Source organism: Nannospalax galili, unplaced genomic scaffold, assembly GCF_000622305.1.
Source record: "Nannospalax galili isolate Female #2095 unplaced genomic scaffold, S.galili_v1.0 scaffold185, whole genome shotgun sequence".
NCBI lineage: Eukaryota > Metazoa > Chordata > Mammalia > Rodentia > Spalacidae > Nannospalax > Nannospalax galili.
The window spans coordinates 838,190-855,382 of NW_008355474.1; the positions used below are offsets into that span (position 1 = coordinate 838,190).

The 17,193-nt window shown below is 48.1% G+C and overlaps 1 protein-coding gene across 6 annotated transcripts in view; it reads left to right on the top strand.

Annotated features, from left to right (window-relative positions):
* Man2a2 (mannosidase alpha class 2A member 2) overlaps positions 1-16,896 on the top strand; it is a 24,088-nt gene extending 7,192 nt beyond the window's left edge. For 5 of the 6 annotated variants that reach the window (XM_017803097.2, XM_029555931.1, XM_008852777.3 and 2 more), the window contains 15 exons: positions 2,613-2,790; positions 3,094-3,296; positions 3,441-3,623; positions 3,770-3,884; positions 4,100-4,167; positions 4,348-4,513; positions 5,416-5,652; positions 6,790-6,912; positions 7,127-7,241; positions 7,441-7,574; positions 7,950-8,091; positions 9,998-10,131; positions 12,987-13,181; positions 13,319-13,429; positions 14,319-14,679. In XM_017803097.2, the coding sequence (XP_017658586.1) occupies positions 2,613-2,790; positions 3,094-3,296; positions 3,441-3,623; positions 3,770-3,884; positions 4,100-4,167; positions 4,348-4,513; positions 5,416-5,652; positions 6,790-6,912; positions 7,127-7,241; positions 7,441-7,574; positions 7,950-8,091; positions 9,998-10,131; positions 12,987-13,181; positions 13,319-13,429; positions 14,319-14,471 (2,257 nt within the window). In that variant the 3' untranslated portion in view covers positions 14,472-14,679. Of the gene's footprint in view, positions 1-2,612; positions 2,791-3,093; positions 3,297-3,440; positions 3,624-3,769; positions 3,885-4,099; positions 4,168-4,347; positions 4,514-5,415; positions 5,653-6,789; positions 6,913-7,126; positions 7,242-7,440; positions 7,575-7,949; positions 8,092-9,997; positions 10,132-12,986; positions 13,182-13,318; positions 13,430-14,318 lie in introns of all 6 variants that reach the window. The other variant, XM_029555929.1, reaches the window with a different exon arrangement.
* The last annotated feature ends 297 nt before the right edge of the window (positions 16,897-17,193 follow it).

Here is a 17,193-nt window from a genome sequence, read left to right on the forward strand (position 1 = left end):
GTATAGACCAGGCTGGCTTTGAACTCACAGAGATCCACCTGCCTCTGCCTCCGAGTGCTGGGATTAAAGGCGTGTGCTACCACGCCCAGCAGGTATTTTTGTTTTTATGAGATAGGGTCTCTCTATAGCCCTAGCTGGCCTGGAACTCATTATATAGATCAAGCTAGCCTCTATCTGTAGAGATCCACCTGCCTCTGCCTCCCAAGTTCTGGGATTTAAGGCATGCTCCATCATGCCCAGCCATAATATATTAGATTAAAATTTTTTTTTCACATACAGTTTGTACTAGACACTGTTCTTTTGTGGGGGAAGGTGCTTTGGAGTGAGTCTCCTGTAACCCAATTGTCCTTGAACTTGCTATGTAGCTGAGAATGATCTTGAACTCCTGATCATCCTGCTTCCATTTGGAGGGAATATAGGCATGTGCTACCATGCCTGGCTTCCAGTCACTATTTTTAAATTAATTAATTAATTAATTAATTAATTAATTTATTTATTTTTGGTCTTTTTGAGACAGGCTTTCCCCTTAACCCCAGCTGGTCTGGAACTCACTATATAGACCAGGCTGGCTTTGAACTCACAGAGATCTGCCTGCTTCTGGGATTAAAGGTGTACCACCATGCCCAGGTGTTTTAAGTATTTAAATACTTTAAAAAAAATTTTTTTGAGACAGGCCTTCATTACGTAGCCTAAGCTGGCCTCAGACTTGCAAGTCTCAACCTCCTGAGTGCTGGGATTACAAGTGTGTACCATCAATACCTGGTTTTTCTTTTCTTTTCTTTTTCTTTTTTTTTTTTTTTTTTTTTTTAAAGATATGTTCTTACTACGTACCCTTAGCTGACTTGGAACTAACTATGTAGATCAAGTTGGCCTTGAACTCATGGAGCTCTGCCTGCCCCTGCCTCCTGAGTGTTGGGATTAAAGGCATGGACCACCATTCTTATATTATGAGGGTATATACTGTTGTTACCCTCGTTTTACCAGAAACCAACAGCCAGAGATTGTCTAAGATTGTTTAGTAAGTACACATGGAGCACATGGAGCAGGCTTCAGAGTCTGAGCTCTCTACAACAGTGCAGGAGTACAGAATGATGCTATAATTCAGAACCAGACCCCCCAATAACAGATAGCATTTTTTTCAGTAGAAATACAGGGTTCTAAATATTTTGTTTTGCTTCAGAAAACAAAATATGAAAGTTTAGAGTTAGCTGGGTATGGTGGCACATGACTTTAATCCCAAAGCTTTGGAGGCAGAGGCAGGTAGATCTCTGTGAGGTCGAGTCATCCTGGGATAATCTACATAGTGAGTTCCAGGCCAGTGGGAGCTAGGGCTACATAGTGAGACCCTGTTACAAAAAAAAAAAAAGAAGGAAGGAAGAAGAAAAGAAAAGAATGCTTAGGGTGAGGGGCTGGAGAGATTGCTCAGCGGTTAAGAATACTGGTTGTTCTTGCAGAAGACCTGGGTTCAAATCCCAGCACCTACAGGACAGCTAACGACTGTCTTTAACTCCAGTTCCAGGGGATCTGACAGCCTCTTCTGTCCTCCATGGGCATTGCATGACCCAGGTGCACTTACTTACATGCAGGCATAGCACTCATACACATAAAATAAAAATAATGAATAAAAAGAATGTTTAGGGTGAAACCCAGTGTGTGGGGACATACATTCATGTATGGAAGCACATGCAGGAGTGTGTGCATGTATGTGGAAGCCCAAGGTTGACATCAGAAGTCTTCTTCAGTCATTCTGTACCTTATTCATTGAGAGTCTCTTAATTTTTTTTTTTTACTTTATGAGTGTTTTAGTCCTTAGTAATTTAGCCTGCATATATGTAAGTATGTAATGCCCACAGATGCCAGAAGAAGGTATCTGATCCCCTGGAGTTACAAATAGTTCTTAGCCACCATGTGGGTGCTGAAAACCAAACCCAGGTCCTCTGCAAAAGTAGCCACTGCTTTAACTGCTGCACCATCCCTCCAGCCCCAAGACAGTTTCTTTTTTTTTTTAATTTTAATTTTATGCATATGAGTATATTGTCTGCATTTATGTGAACGCACCCTTGTCGTGCAACGCCTTGGAGGTCAGAAGAGGGCATCGGATTCCCCTGGAACTGGAGTTAAGGCCAGTTCATAGCTGCCATGTAGGTACTGGGATTCGAATCCAGGTCTTCTGTAAGAAGAGTCAGTGTTCTTAACTGCTGACCCAAGACAGAGTTTCTTAATTGAACCCAAAGCTCATCACTGTTATGGGCAAATCTAGTTCTGCCACTTGCTCTGGGGATCCCCAGTCTCTGCCCTTTGAGAGCTGGGATTACAGTCAGGCATTTTCAGAGGTGTCCTGCCTGGGGGTCTGAACTCTAGTCCTCGTGCTTGTACAGTAAGTGCTTTTTCCACTGAGCCATGTCTCCAGCCCCTTCAGTGATCTTTTTCAACTTGGTACCATGCTGGGCCTGTAACCTTTTTTTTTTTTTTTTCTTTGAGATAGGGTCTCCCTGGAACTCACCTTATAGACCAAGCTAGCCTTGAAGTCACAGAGACCCACCTGCCTCTGCTGGGATTAAAGTTGTGTGCCACCATGCCCAGCTCAGGCCTGTAACCTTTTGTGTTCCCAGGGCAGCCCTACTCCTGGACCAGTACCGGAAGAAGTCCCGGTTGTTCCGAAGCAATGTCCTCCTGGTGCCCCTGGGTGATGACTTCCGATATGACAAGCCCCAGGAGTGGGATGCCCAGTTCTTCAACTACCAGCGGCTCTTTGACTTCCTCAACAGCAAGCCTGAACTCCATGTGCAGGTGAGAGAGGTGCACAGATGGAGCCTGTGGCCGCAGCACTGTAACCTAGCCCTTCCTATGATGACCCTGCTGCTGAGGGCTCTAGGCCCTGCCCTTTCCACTCTTGGGCATGGTTCTCTTTCATGTCAGAGTTCATTCCCGGTCTCCTCAGCCTCTTGCTTGGCCCAGAAGAGTAGCACGTTACTCTTCTTTGCTGAGACAGTCCCTGCCCCTGCCTGCATGCAGCTGCAACATTGCTGAATAGCGGCCAGAGATCCCAGGAGGCTCTGGAACTGATGAAAGCTTGTTTTTGGGTCCCCACAGGCCCAGTTTGGAACCCTCTCTGAGTATTTTGATGCTCTGTATAAGAGAACAGGAGTGGAACCTGGTGCCCAGCCTCTGGGGTTTCCTGTGCTGAGCGGGGATTTCTTCTCCTATGCGGATCGGGAGGACCATTACTGGACAGGCTATTATACTTCCCGGCCTTTCTATAAGAGTTTCGACCGAGTTCTAGAAGCCCACCTGCGGTGAGTCCTACCTGCTTCCCCCTGCTGGGTTAGAGGGACTGGACTGCAGGAGAGAGTGTGAGGAGAAAGAGGGGACTTCTGCAGAGTGAGGGTGGCTCCTGGCAATGGAGAAGAACAAGGTTTTTGACTTATCTCTCTGGGCAGTGGGGCAGAAGTTCTATACAGCCTGGCTGTGGCTCATGCCCGCCGCTCTGGACTGGCTGGTCAGTACCCACTGTCTGATTTTGCCCTTCTGATGGAAGCTCGGCGCACCCTGGGGCTTTTTCAGCACCATGATGCCATCACCGGAACTGCCAAGGAGGCAGTTGTAGTGGACTATGGGGTCAGGTAAGAACCTTCCCCCCTTCCCCACTGTTCCAAAGAGAGGATGTGTGGGATGGTTATGGGCAGGCTGCTGAAGGCTGGTCCTTCTGGCATGACAGACAGTCTCCTTGTGGCTGTCTTCTCCTCACTTCCTCTCCTGTCCACCGCAGGCTGCTACGTTCTCTGGTCAGCCTGAAGCAGGTCATCATCAATGCTGCTCACTATCTGGTGCTGGGGAACAAGGAGACCTACCACTTTGACCCTCAGGCACCCTTTCTCCAAATGGTGGGCACCCTCCTACATTTGCTTGAGGGAGACTTTGGGGTGGGGAATGCTACCTGGAGAGCTCCTGTCAGTGGGTGCTGTTTATCTTTTCACCTCCTTGTCTTGGGGTACACATTCTGTGCCTAGGGTAACTGGTGGCACACAGCCTGGACAGGTCTGGGTGGAGGGGGGCTGAGTCCTGTCATTGTTCTTTATTCTTGCCCACTTCATCGTAGGATGACAGCCGCTTAAGTCATGATTCCCTGCCAGAGCGCACAGTGATCCAGCTGGATTCCTCACCCAGGTGAGCCAGACCTGGGTTTGCAGAGGCAACCCCAACCCCCACCCCTTGGTTCCCAGTGCATCCCACCCCTGACAACCCACTTGCTGAGACCCATCACAGGGCCCTTGTTCTTGATGGATGCTGTTCTTGCCCTGCCATTGGCACAGCAGGCTCCTGGGTCAGTTCACTTTCCACCAACAGGTTTGTGGTGCTATTTAACCCACTGGAACAAGAGCGGCTCAGTGTGGTATCCGTGCTGGTCAACTCGCCACAGGTGCATGTCCTTTCAGAGGAGGGTCAGCCCCTGTCTGTTCAGATCAGTGCACACTGGAGCTCTGCCACTGACATGGTCCCTGATGTTTACCAGGTGAGGTGGGACTCAGCCCTCCCTGCTTATTATTAGTACCTCTCCCCAGGCCTCGTGTCCCATGAACACCTGCTTCCCACTTCACTCTTGGTCCTGCTTACTCCCCAGGATCAAGGCAGGTGACATAGGGAGAAGGGTTGCCCAAAAGACAGTCACTCTTGGGATTTGAGTGTCCTTGAAAGGAAAGGAAAGGCTACTGTGGTAATGATTATAGTAAAGATGGCAGCACATTTGGCCATTCACCGAACAAGTATTTGTTATTAATTACTATTTATTTGTTGTCTTGAGTCTTGATGTTGCCGAGACTGGTCTCCAACTTCTAATGAAGATTTATTATTCTGATTTATTATGGATTTTATCTGTAATATGAAGAAAAAATAAACATGTTTACATATAGATCATGCCAGGCACTGCTCTTAGTGGTTAAATATTTAGTTCCTTTAAATCCTTTTTTTCAATGACACTGTGTGCTCAGGATGGCTTCAAACTTGCATTTCTCCTGCTTCAGTTTCCTGAGTACAAATGTGCACCACTGCTCTTGACTTTCATTTAAGTTCTTTTAACATCATGAGGGCATATGGCAATGCTGTCCATATTTTACCAGAAACTGAGTCCCAGAGAGACTGTTGCTTGCCTAAAAGTCATTCAGTTACTCAGTCCATATGGGGCTGGCTTCAAAGCTCTGAGCTGTCAACTACATGCCTTTTGCTCACAGGTATGTAGAATGGCACTACAGTTTAGAACCAGGATCCCCAAAACCAGGTGAGATTTTTTTCAGATAGAAATACAGGGTTCCACTTTTAGCTTCAGAAAACAGAATGCTGAAGTTCAGGATGGAGAGCGTGAGCCTGTCTGGGGCTGATGCTCAGCTCTCTTCCTCCTCTCCTCCCTTGTGCTCATAGGTGTCTATACCCATCCGCCTACCAGCCCTGGGCCTGGGTGTGCTGCAGCTACAGCAAGGCCTGGATGGACCCTACACACTACCCTCCTCTGTTCGCATCTACCCAAATGGCCTGAAACCGTCCATTAGCAGGCACACAGTGTTCCCTGTCCGTATCATGGACTCTAGCACCAGCGACTTTGCCATCAGCAACCACTACATGCAGGTCTGGTTCTCCGGCCGTACTGGGCTCCTCAAGGTAAAGGGCCAAAGGTAGTGGGGAGGGGTGAGAAGAGGGCGTGGGCATCAGCGGGCCCATGTGCCTTCTGTCATGTGATTCTCAGGGACTCGGGGATGAGCAGTGTCAGCTATGAGGTAACAGCATGGTAAAGCTGAGTGTGGTAGTCATCTGCTACTTAACAGACAACCGAGATCAGCAATTTATAAAGAGCAAAGGTTTATTTTGGCTGACAGTTTGAGCCCACATTCAGGTGAACCATTGCTTTTGAACCTGTGGTGAGATAGCCTGTCATGGAAGGGAGCACAGGGTGCAAGAGAGAGCGGCTCCGTGTGATGGCGTACGCCTATGTTTCCAGCACTTGGGAGGGGTGTTGGTGGAGACCAGAGTATCAGGAGTTCAAGGTCATCCTTGGCTACATAGCAAGTTCAAGGACAACCTGAACTTCATGAAACTTTGTCCCCCAAAAAATTAAAAGGGAGCTGGGTGTGGTGGTACATGCCTTTAATCCCAGCACTTGGGAGGTAGAGGCAGTGAGCTCGAGGCCAACCTGGTCCACATAGCAAGTTCCAGGCCAGCTGTAGCTATGCGGAGACCCTGTCTCCAAAAAAAATAAAAATAAAAATAAATAAATAAATAAATAAAAGGGGCTGGGGATTTAGCTCAGTTGGCTGAGTGTTTCCCTAGCATGCAACAATCCATGGGTTTGATCCCCAGCACTGCATAAAACCAGGTACAGTGGTATATACCTGTAATCTCAGCCCTTAGGAGGTGGAGGCAGGAGGATCAGAAGCTCAAGGTTAGTGTTGGCTACTAGTTCAAGACTGGCCTAGGATACATGAGACCCTGTCTCAAAAATAAATAAATAAATAAATAAATAAATAAATACATTCATTAATCAATAAGGAGAAGGGCTGGAGTTCTACTGTCCCTTTCAAGGATGTGCTTCCAGTTAACTAAAACGTCCCACCAGGCCCCACCTCTCCTAGTAGCACCAGTCTGGGAACAAGCCCTTAGCACATTGACCTTATGGGGACACTTAAGATTCCAACTGTAACACTGGGTTTGGCTCCTTGGGGGAAGTTAATCCTTGCCCTCCCAAGGGGAGGCCTGACATGCTGGTGTGGGGCCAGGGGTCAGGGCTGTGTTTTTTGGCAGAGCATCCGAAGGGTGGATGAGGAGCAAGAACAACAGGTGGACATGAGGTTCCTCATCTATGGCACCCGCATGTCCAAAGATAAGAGTGGCGCTTACCTCTTCCTGCCTGATGGAAAGGCCAAGGTACCTGAGACACCTCACAGAACCCGGCGGTCTCATGGATGGGGAGGGGCCTGGCCTTCCTTCAGTGGCCACTGCCTGCTGGGGGTCCTTAGGTGGGGAGGGTAGTGGGCCAGAGCCCACTAGGATAAGGACTTTCTGTGGCCCAATCCTGGGTTGGTACCTCTTGCTTTTCAGTCTGTGCTGTGGGTTCAGTGGCCACTTGCTCTTTCTCCAGCCCTATGTTCCCAAGAAACCACCTGTGCTGCGTGTCACCGAAGGTCCTTTTTTCTCAGAGGTGGTTGCATATTATGAGCACTTTCACCAAGTAGTCCGGCTTTATAACCTGCCAGGTGAGCCCTGCAGGTGGGGAAGGTGTAGACTCCATGGGCTAGTACCCACTTCTCTGCCCCTTCTTTGTTGATAGCAGATGTATCATTTGACACTGGGGATGCTTGATTCTCTTAGAGAAAAGGCATCCAAAAGTGCCCTGGAATCCTCCCCAGCCTTTTAGGCTGTGCTCACCTCACTCCCCTCTGTCCCCATGTCCAGGGGTAGAGGGACTGTCTCTGGACATGTCATTCCTGGTGGACATCCGGGACTACGTGAATAAAGAGCTGGCCCTCCGCATCCACACGGACATCGATAGCCAAGCCACCTTCTTTACAGACCTCAATGGCTTTCAGGTAATTCTTGAGCCCCAGGGTCAGAGTTTGGACTGTTTTTGACCTTTAACACAGACATAGTAGGGCAGGGGCACCAGGAACTGGAGCTAAGAATAAAGCCAACAAGATGGCTTATTGGGTAAAGGCACTTGCTACACAAGCCTGGCAATCTGAGTTTGAGCCCTGGAACCCTTGTAAAGGTGGACGGAGAGAACTGACTCCACAAAATTGTCCTCCCACCTCCACAGGAGTGCTGTGGGATGTATGTCCATGAGCACATATCATGCACATACACAATTCTTTAAAAAAGTGACTAGGGATTTAGACCCCTAAGAGGATACATGGTACCCTGTAGACCCTGATCCATGCTGGTCTTGAACTTACTTGTCCCTGCAGGTGCAGCCCCGGCGATATCTAAAGAAACTGCCCCTGCAAGCCAACTTCTACCCCATGCCAGTCATGGCCTACATCCAAGACACGCAGAAGCGTCTCACGCTACACACTGCTCAGGCTCTGGGTGTCTCCAGCCTCAGTGATGGTGAGTAGGGACCAGAGCTCTGCAGAGGCCATGTGACACAAAGCAGCCTACTCCTGCTGTTCTGTTGGCCCTCCTCCACTCTTTGCAGACCCTGTCACACTCCACTGCTTGAAAAAGGGGTGAGCCATCCACAGCGCCAGTCACACTTGGGCATCCCAGCATTTGAAAGTTTGTGGGTGGCTCAAAAAGCAACAGAGTGCAGAAGGGTGACTATCAGTTGAGGAGTTAAAAGTGTATTCAGTGTTACAGTAAAAGAAGGTCCATATTGTTCTAATGGTCAGTAAAAGAGAGGGTGGCATTCTGAAGAATCAAAGATTTCTAGGCCTGGTAGCACAGACACATAATCCTAGCTACTTGGAGGCTGAGGTAGGAGGATGGCAAGTTTAAGGCCAGTGTGGGCAATGTAGTGATACTTGGTCTCAAGATAAAAAGTAAAAAGAAGGCTGAGGATGTAGCTTTGTAGTAGAATATTTGTCTGGCATGGGGAAGGTGAGAGCTTCCGTCCTCAGAGAGAGAAAGAGGGAGGGAGGGAGGGGGAGAGAGAGAGAGAGAGAGAGAGAGAGAGAGAGAGAGAGAGAGAAGCCCCAGGTGACTCACACAGCCTTGACAACCTTGGCAAAATGAAGGCTGGAGAGATGGCTCAGCAGTTAAGAGCACTGACTGCTCTTTCAGAGGACCTGGGTTCAATTCCCTGCACCCAGGGAATCCGACACCCTCTTCTGACCTCCACGGGCATTGTATGACATGGGTTGCACTTACATGCAGGGAATACACTCACACATAAAACTAATAAGTAAAATATGTATGTGTGTATATATATGAAGTGTGATCTGATGGCCTCTCAGGCCCTGGAAGTCTTTGGTCTGTGGGATACAGCCCTTCTGAGGGCTAAGCTGAGTATGGGATCAAGGCTATTTGCACAATGGTAGTGAGTGTTGGGCCTGCCTGCTTCCCCTGTAGAAGGAGTGTGGCCTCCCTACCCTCTTCCAGGATCAGCTGGGGCCTGTCTGCCTCAAGACTCCTGACTGTAGCCCCATTGTCTCCACTTAGTTATCTACTCCTCTGGAACATGGTATATTAAGAAATGACTTAATGATTTTTTTTTATATGCAAGGAACCTATTTTAGGGTTTGGGGATGGCGTCCTATGCCTTCTAGGAGTATAAAGTCAGAGGAACTACAGAAGTCACAGTAAGGACTGTGCAGATGAAAAGGAAGATCAGTCTTCTGTGTGGGAGAGGCTGTTGTGGGTTCCTATGGGAAGAGGCCTTAACCTCATATCGTTTAGCTTTGCAGTGAGTCCCTCCCCCTGGCATATTTCAAAAGAAAAACAGAGGTAGGCTCTACTGTCTCTTCCCTAAAGCAGCCTAGAGGCCTTGCTGAGCCTCTGCCTCATGTGCCATCTGCCAATCCTCTCCACAGCCTGCTTCTGACAGGCTAGACTGCCCACTCCAGTCTGGTCCACTGGGCCTTCTGGCTGAATAAAGCAAAAACAAGCGAGCATATGTCAGTCACAGCTGAGTGTGCCCAGCCGGATAAGGGACTCTGCAGCAGCTAGGGACTCTGTTTTCCATCTGCTTCTTTATTCTGTTCTCTCTGACCTGTCCCTGAGGGGTTTCTTGCCAGGCACCAAGGCCTGATTCCTACTCCCGGGTCACAGAGGTGAACTGCCAGAGTCAGCACTCCCCCTTTCAAGGCCTCCTCCTTCCTCATCTATAGAAATAGGGCAAGGCATCCACACCCAGTTCTCCCAACTCTAGGATTTCATCATTCCCTCTTCTGAGTGACTCAGCTTGTCTGTCTCACTGGGATTTTTCTGGAGGACCCATAGTAGAGATTCTGCTCCCAAGGCCTGTGTCTACTTAGACATGGGGTAGTAGGCCAGGGCTCACTGTTACCTTCCCCAGGCCAGCTGGAAGTGATCCTGGACCGACGGCTAATGCAGGATGACAACCGGGGTCTAGGCCAAGGGCTCAAGGACAACAAGATCACCTGCAACCGCTTCCGCCTCCTGTTAGAACGGCGAACCATGGGCAGTGAGGTAAAATCTGGGTCTGGTGTCCAGTGAGCTACCATGGGCTCAGCCCTCTGGGTGGGCCTGGGGGTTCCCAAGTATAGCTGGAGGAGTGCAGGAGGCTCACAGTATAGCTTAATTCCTGTGTTGTGGCAGGCAGCCATCTGGCATTTTGCTTACCCATTTCATGCATCCTGTCACCTTGCCCTTGTCATGTTCATCTCCTGCCTTCCTCCGTGCTGCCCTCATTTTCCTCACTCAGCCCGAGCATTTCCTAACCCTGACTCCACCCTACTTATCTCAGGGCTTTGCTTCACCAGCCTGACTTTTTCTCCAAACTGGCAGACATTTTTAGGGACATGATCTTTTCCAGCAACAAAATCAGGACCCCAAAGGTAAGGGTCAGCAAGGGACTTGGTGGCCTAGTGTGAGCAGGCTGGGAGCCTACCACCCAGCATCCTACAGCTGTAGCTTAGTTGCTTATTCTATAGATACTGAGCCCCTGCTGTGCTGTGGGTACTAAGAGGGATGTGGGTATATAGACTGCCACCCACTGTGCTCTCCTAATGAGCAGGAGTCTGGGAGCAGCTCTGATCTCAAAAGTATAAGGTAGAAGTGGGTTTGTCTTGCTGGGTCCAAGGAGCCAAGGTAACATTCAGAGGTGAAGGGTAGCTTCCTGGAGCAGGAGTCATCCAAGCTCAGCTTTGGTGAACCAGGGCACAGAGTGGAAGGCAGAAACAGCAGTGTAAGTGGGGGCTGACTGTGACTTCAGAATAGAGCTGTGCTGACCAACATGGCAGCCACCATCCACATGGCAGCCACCATCCACATGTGCCAGGTATATATTTACTTTTGCGGTATTTGGGTTGAACCATGGGTTCACACATTAGGTAAATGGTCTACCATTGGGTTAGATCTCCAGCCATTTATATATATATATTTATAGATATAGATTTGAAACAGAATCTTTTGTAGCCCAGGCTCTGCCCTCAAACTCCTTATGTAGCTGAGGATAACCTCAAACTCCTGCTCTCACCTTCTAAGTACTGGGAATACAGGCATTCACCACTATGCCTAGTTTATTGTTTATTATTTTATTTTATTTATTTAATTAATTTTTTTTTTTTTTTGGTCTTTTTTTGAGAAAGGGTCTCCCTGTAGACGAAGCCGTCCTGGAACTCACTATGTAGACCAGGCTGGCCTTGAACTCACAGAGATCTGCCTGCCTCTGCCTCTGGAGTGCTGGGATTAAAGGCGTGCGCCACCACACCCAGCAGTTATTTATTATTTTTATTTTATGTGTATGAGTTTATTGCCTGCATGTATATAAGTGATATAAGTGCACCCATGTCATGCGGTATCCTCAGAGGTCAGAAGAAGGCATCAGATACCCTGGAACTGGAGTTACAGGCAGTTGTTAGCTGCCATGTGGGTCCTGGGAATCAAACCCAGGTCCTCTGCAAGAGCAGTCAGTGCTCTTAATCACTGAGCAATCTCTCCAGCCCCTTGTTTATTTATTTTTTTTTTTTTGAGACAGGGTCTCACTGTTGTCCAGGTGGCCTTGAACTTGTAAGCTCAAATGAGCCCCCTGCCTCAGCCCCCAAGTAGCTAGAACTATAGGCACATGCCACCGTGCCCAACTACACATGGCCATTTACTTAATTGGTTGTTTTTGTTTGAGACATGTGGTCTCATGTAGCTCAAGCTAACCTTGATCTTCCTGCCTCCATCTCCCAAGGGTTAGAATTATAGGTATGTGCCACCATACCAGGCTTTACAGTAGGTAGCTGTTTAAATGAATTAAGACTATATAAATTAAGTCTTTCATACTGTCCATACTTTAAGCCCTTAGTGAGTCAAGCATGGTGGCACATACCTTTAATTCTAGCACTCGGGAGGCAGAGGCAGGCAGATCTCTATGAGATTGAGACCAGCCTGGTCCACATAGTGAGTTCCAGATCAGCTGGGGCTACAGGGACACCCTGTCTCAAAACAAATAATAATTTAAGTCCTTGATAGTCCCAAATGACTAGTAGCTATCACAGTAGGAGGTATAGACAGTATTTCCATTATTTCAGAAAACTGAGCCAATGCTGGGCTAGAGCATGGAGGGGTTAGGGGTGCAGACTACAGACACCCTGAGTGACTGGCCAGAGTCTGGAGGCCACAGAAGAACCCCAGTAAGGAGGACTTTCCCTCAGCTCTCAGGACCACAAGGAGCTGGCTGACTGTTGGGAAACAAAGAAGGGTTGACAGATTTAGATGTTCAGATAAGAAGTATTGGTGACTTAAACTAAGCTATTGGGGTGGCTGTGAGGACACTGCAGAGGCAGGATGGAAGAAGGTCAGGACAGAGGAAAGGGAGACTATAGAGTACACAGAGAGTAGTGCCAGGGACAGAGAGCAGCATACAAAAAAGTAGTGATTGCAAGAAAGTGTGTGTGACAGCGTTCTGGAAACCACCCATGAAGTAGTCTTGTCAGCTCAGGGTTCTTGGGCCTGAACATCTGGCTGGCATCTCATTATGTGATGGCTTGGGCACTTTCACTATTAAAAGCCTGTCTTCCATAGTAAAACATGTCTGTCTGTCTGTCTTCCATTCCCACCCACCCTGTTAGGGGTGACTGCATTGGTGAGAGTGTGTTGCTCGTGACAGTGTTAAGGAAGTGACAAAACACACAGAAGGCCTAGTAACATGGCTCTCTCTGAGTTGAGTGCCATGGGAAGTAGCTGCTCATGAAGGGTTGGAGGAGAAGGGCCTGGAGCCAGGCAGCCAGACTCTGGACAAACCAGGAAAGCCCTTCCCAGAGGAGCTGGCCTGCCTCCCCTTCACTTTCAGCCTGGCTCTGCTCCCTCATCCATGTGTCTGGCCCATCTTGCAGGTTCAAGATGACCACTCTACCAGCTACCCGTCCCTCCTCAGCCACCTGACCTCCATGTACCTCAACACACCTCTACTAGCTCTACCGGTGGCCACGAGGCAGCTCCCAGGCCCTGCTTTGCGCTCCTTTCACCCCCTGGCTTCTACTCTGCCCTGTGACTTCCACCTGGTCAACCTACGCACGCTCTCAGCCGAGGTAAGCTCTAAACCTTACCACTAAATTCTGGTCCTCCTGCCTCCTTTCTGCCCAGCCCTGCCAGAACTTCTGGGTACAAATGCCGCTGAGGCAGAGCTATTCACCCTCCACTGCCTTCCCTCCTGCCTGTCTCCCAGGAGGACAACATGCCCTCAGCTGATGCCGCACTCATCTTACACCGCAAAGGTTTTGACTGTGGTCTTGAAGCCAAGAACTTGGGCTTTAACTGCACCACAAGCCAAGGCAAGGTGAGCAAGGCCCATGAGTGGGAGGAAGGACCCCTGGTGAGGGCCACGAAGCGGGCCTTCAGGAGTGGCAGGAGTGAGAACTGGGGACGGGTAAAGGGACTGGATTGGGTTTGGCAGCAGGATAGGAGGACAAAGTGTCATCTCAGGGCTCTCCAGAAAGGAGTTACTGAGACAGGCAGAAACAGTTCTGGACAAGGCATGGAGCTGAAGAACTTCTGTTTCCAGACCTGTACTGAGCAGGGTGAGTGACATCAGAGATAAACCCAGGACTGTGCTGCTCCTTTGAAAGCACTGCTCACAGTTTCAGGCAGCACTGATGAATGCTTTTTGCTTGCTCTGGGAAATTAGAAGTGAACCCCAACATCACAGTTTGATGTACCAGGTCCTACCCTGGGGTCCATGCATAGGCTTTGGAGCTGATTAGCTCTCTGAGCCTGAGATTGATGCAGAGTCCCATCTGAAGGCACATTAGGGCCAACACTTCCATCAGATCATTTCCTTTTATTTTTTATATTTATTTATTTACTTATTTAATTTTTTTTTTTTTTTTTTTTTGAAACAAGGTCTCACATAGCCCAGGCTACCTTCAACCTTGCCATGCCTCCTGCCTCCCTTTCCCAAGTGCTGGAATCATGTGCCACCACATTCAGCTCCACTTGATACCACAAAGAACCTGACAAAGCCTGATGTGGTGGCTCACACCTGTAATCCCAGCACTCAGGAGGCTGAAGTAGGATTGTCAGGAGTTTGAGGCCAACCTGGGCTACAGTGGGAGACTCTGTCTCAAAAAACAAAACAAAGCAAAAAGGCAGCATGTGATGTAAGTGAAGTACATATTATTTAGTGGGGCAGTGCGCAGCACAGCCTGCCTCTTCTCTCTTCTCCACAGGTGTCCCTCGGGAGCCTCTTTTACCACCTGGATGTGGGATTCCTACAGCCAACCTCCTTGACTTTGCTGTACCCTTTGGCCTCTCCCTCCAATAGCACTGACATCTATTTGGATCCCATGGAGATTGCCACATTTCGCCTCCGTTTGGGTTAGATTAAGGCGTCTTGTGGCCTGAAGAGAAAGTTCATCCATGGAGACTTAACACCAAGATTGGGTTGGCAAGCCACACTAGGTATCCTGTCCTGATTACCTCTCAGAACTGTAACAGACTGGGCTCTACCCTCATTTTGTTTATTGCTGCTTCTGTGATTGGGACAACCCATATATCCAGTGGTGGGCAGGTAGGGCAGACGCCAGTGAGACAAAGGAGAGGAGGCTCTTGATGAGGGTGGGTGATGCCAGACTTTCCTTTGGGTTGTAAGTGAGAGCTCAGCCAGGCACAGGCTCAAGCTCCAATCCTTTTCCCAAAATGGGATGTAGGAGGAGTTGGGGCAAACAGAAGTGGTCAGGGAAGCTGAGGGTAATAGCCCAGTGTCGCATGACTGCAGGCAGGAGCTAGCTCTAGGGGAATCCTGTGGTGATGTAGAGCCCACGTGTCCTGTCATGAGGCACAGGAGCAGAATGATTCTAGGAGGAGCAAGATAGGGACCCACTGTTAGCAGCGGGGGAGAAGAGTGAAGGAATCCCCTTTTCCTAAGACCCTGCAGGCTTTTTCTGTAATGGCTCCACTCCAAATGCCACTGGGCTTGCATGCCCTGTCTAGGGGCTTCAGGGTGGCAGGAAGGACTTGTGTGACACTATCAGGGCCAAAGGTCACAGAGCACTTCAGATTTCCAGATCATTCTAAACTGGTCATTTGGTGGTGTATGGATTTGTGGCCGGGGTAGAGGGTGTTTTCTACCCTACCTGCTTTGTTCCTTTATTTCACACACCACTCTTCCCATGAGCTCCTATCATGGGTAGGTGTATCCTGGCAAACTTCCTTTCCCTAGAAAGAAAACAGAGCCTCCGAGACCTCTGTGCCTGGGCAGCTTGGGAAGACATTCAGTGCTAGTCCAGTATTCAGACTAAGAAGCTTCATCTTCAGTCTGTCAACAGAAGTTTTCCCTTCCTGGCATGTGAGACAAGGAAGATGGAAACTAAATTAGGAGGCAGTATGTGGCCGTCAGCCTCATTTTGGCTTCAATTAATAGAGAATGTGTCTCTACAGATGATGAAGAGATATTTTAAAAATTAAGCACCATCCCTTATTAAAACTTAGTAAGCAAATATTAGAAAAAAACCCATAATGTAGATAAAGGTCTTTATCATTGATAATTAAAGGCACCCTAAGGAATCAGACAGCACAGGCATTCTCAGGAGAGTCAGAAACTAGCCAGGGGCATGCTATTATTTAGCAATGTCCTGGTATCACCAGCCCCTATGATAAGGCAGAGGAAGGAGACAAGGAAGAATTGGAATTCTCACTGTAAACCATAAACTGCCTACCTGTAAAATCTGTCAACTGGAAACCCAGCAAGGCATGCTGTGAGTTGCCCCAGTAACTACACTTTCCTGTAAAGACTGGTTCTTCCTGGATCAGCCCATAAATTCCAGCAAGATTGGATACTTTTTAGAATTCAGCAGGTTCTGAAGTTGGTTTGGAAGAGTGCAGGCATGAGAATACTAGATGGTTCTGAAAGGCAATGGTAATGTGTGGCTGGTGGTGCCAAGGTGGGCAAAAGCCATTTGTCCTACGAGATTTCCCAAATGACTAGGACTGTCCTGCCACCATGAATTCAGTCAGTGTGACTAATCCGGTCAGACAGACTGATGGGGAAACAGAGTTCAGACAGACCCAGGTATGCAGAAATTGAATATATGGTACAAAGGAGTATTTAAAGTGTTGGGGTTAGATGGATTATTTAATAAATAGAACTTTGAGACAACTAGCTGTTAGATCTCTACCTCAGTTTCTGCAAAAACTAGGTCTAGAAGGAAAAAAAGCAAAATTAAATGACAAAATTATTCAAAAAAATATATTTTTATACCTCTGATGTGGGAAAGTCTTTTCTAAACATAACATGAAACCTAAAAGATGTAATAGGGAAAAGATAAACAGGTTTTTGCCACAAAAAATATTAAAAATGTGCTCTGGGAAACATCAAGGTTAAAACACAGATGTGAGATGGGGAGAAAATGTTTGCAGAAAGTATAGCCACTTGGGTGAAAAACTTGCTTTGAGTCCTCAGAGAACATCTGCCAAGCATACATGAAGATTCCATAGTGACAGGGCTGAGTTCCTGTAGGTCCTTCAGAGCCTGTGCAGCCAGCGTCAGGCCACAGCTCGTGGAATCCTTTTAATGTCATGGTGGGAGAAATAAGTTGATCATGTGAAGGGAGCACTTAGCACAGAGCCTAGGCCATAGAGGGGCCTCCAAAGTATGAGCTATTACCATGTTAGTAAAGGATGCAATGCGAAGCTACTCTATTACAGCAGGTGTCATTTGCTAGTATATGGATTATAATCAAATGATAGGGGAGCATCTGTGAACCCCTAGGAAATTAGCAGAATAAAAGATATTCTTTGGAGGCCTTAGATGTGTAATGGTTATTCACCCAACAGGAACTGTAATTAATCACACACACATGCATATAGTTGTTTTGTTTTGGAATGGTCTCCCTGTAACTCCCACCTGGCCTAGAACTGGCTATCTAGACCAAGGTGGTCTCTATCTCACAGAAATATACCTGCTTCTGCCTCCCTTGGGGCCTAAAGGCATGTACTACCATGCCGGGTACATATATGTGGGATTTGTTGGAGACGGTCTTGCTAGTATCTCTGGCTAGTCTGGAATTTGCCATAGTGAACCAGACAGGCCTTGAACTTGCCATG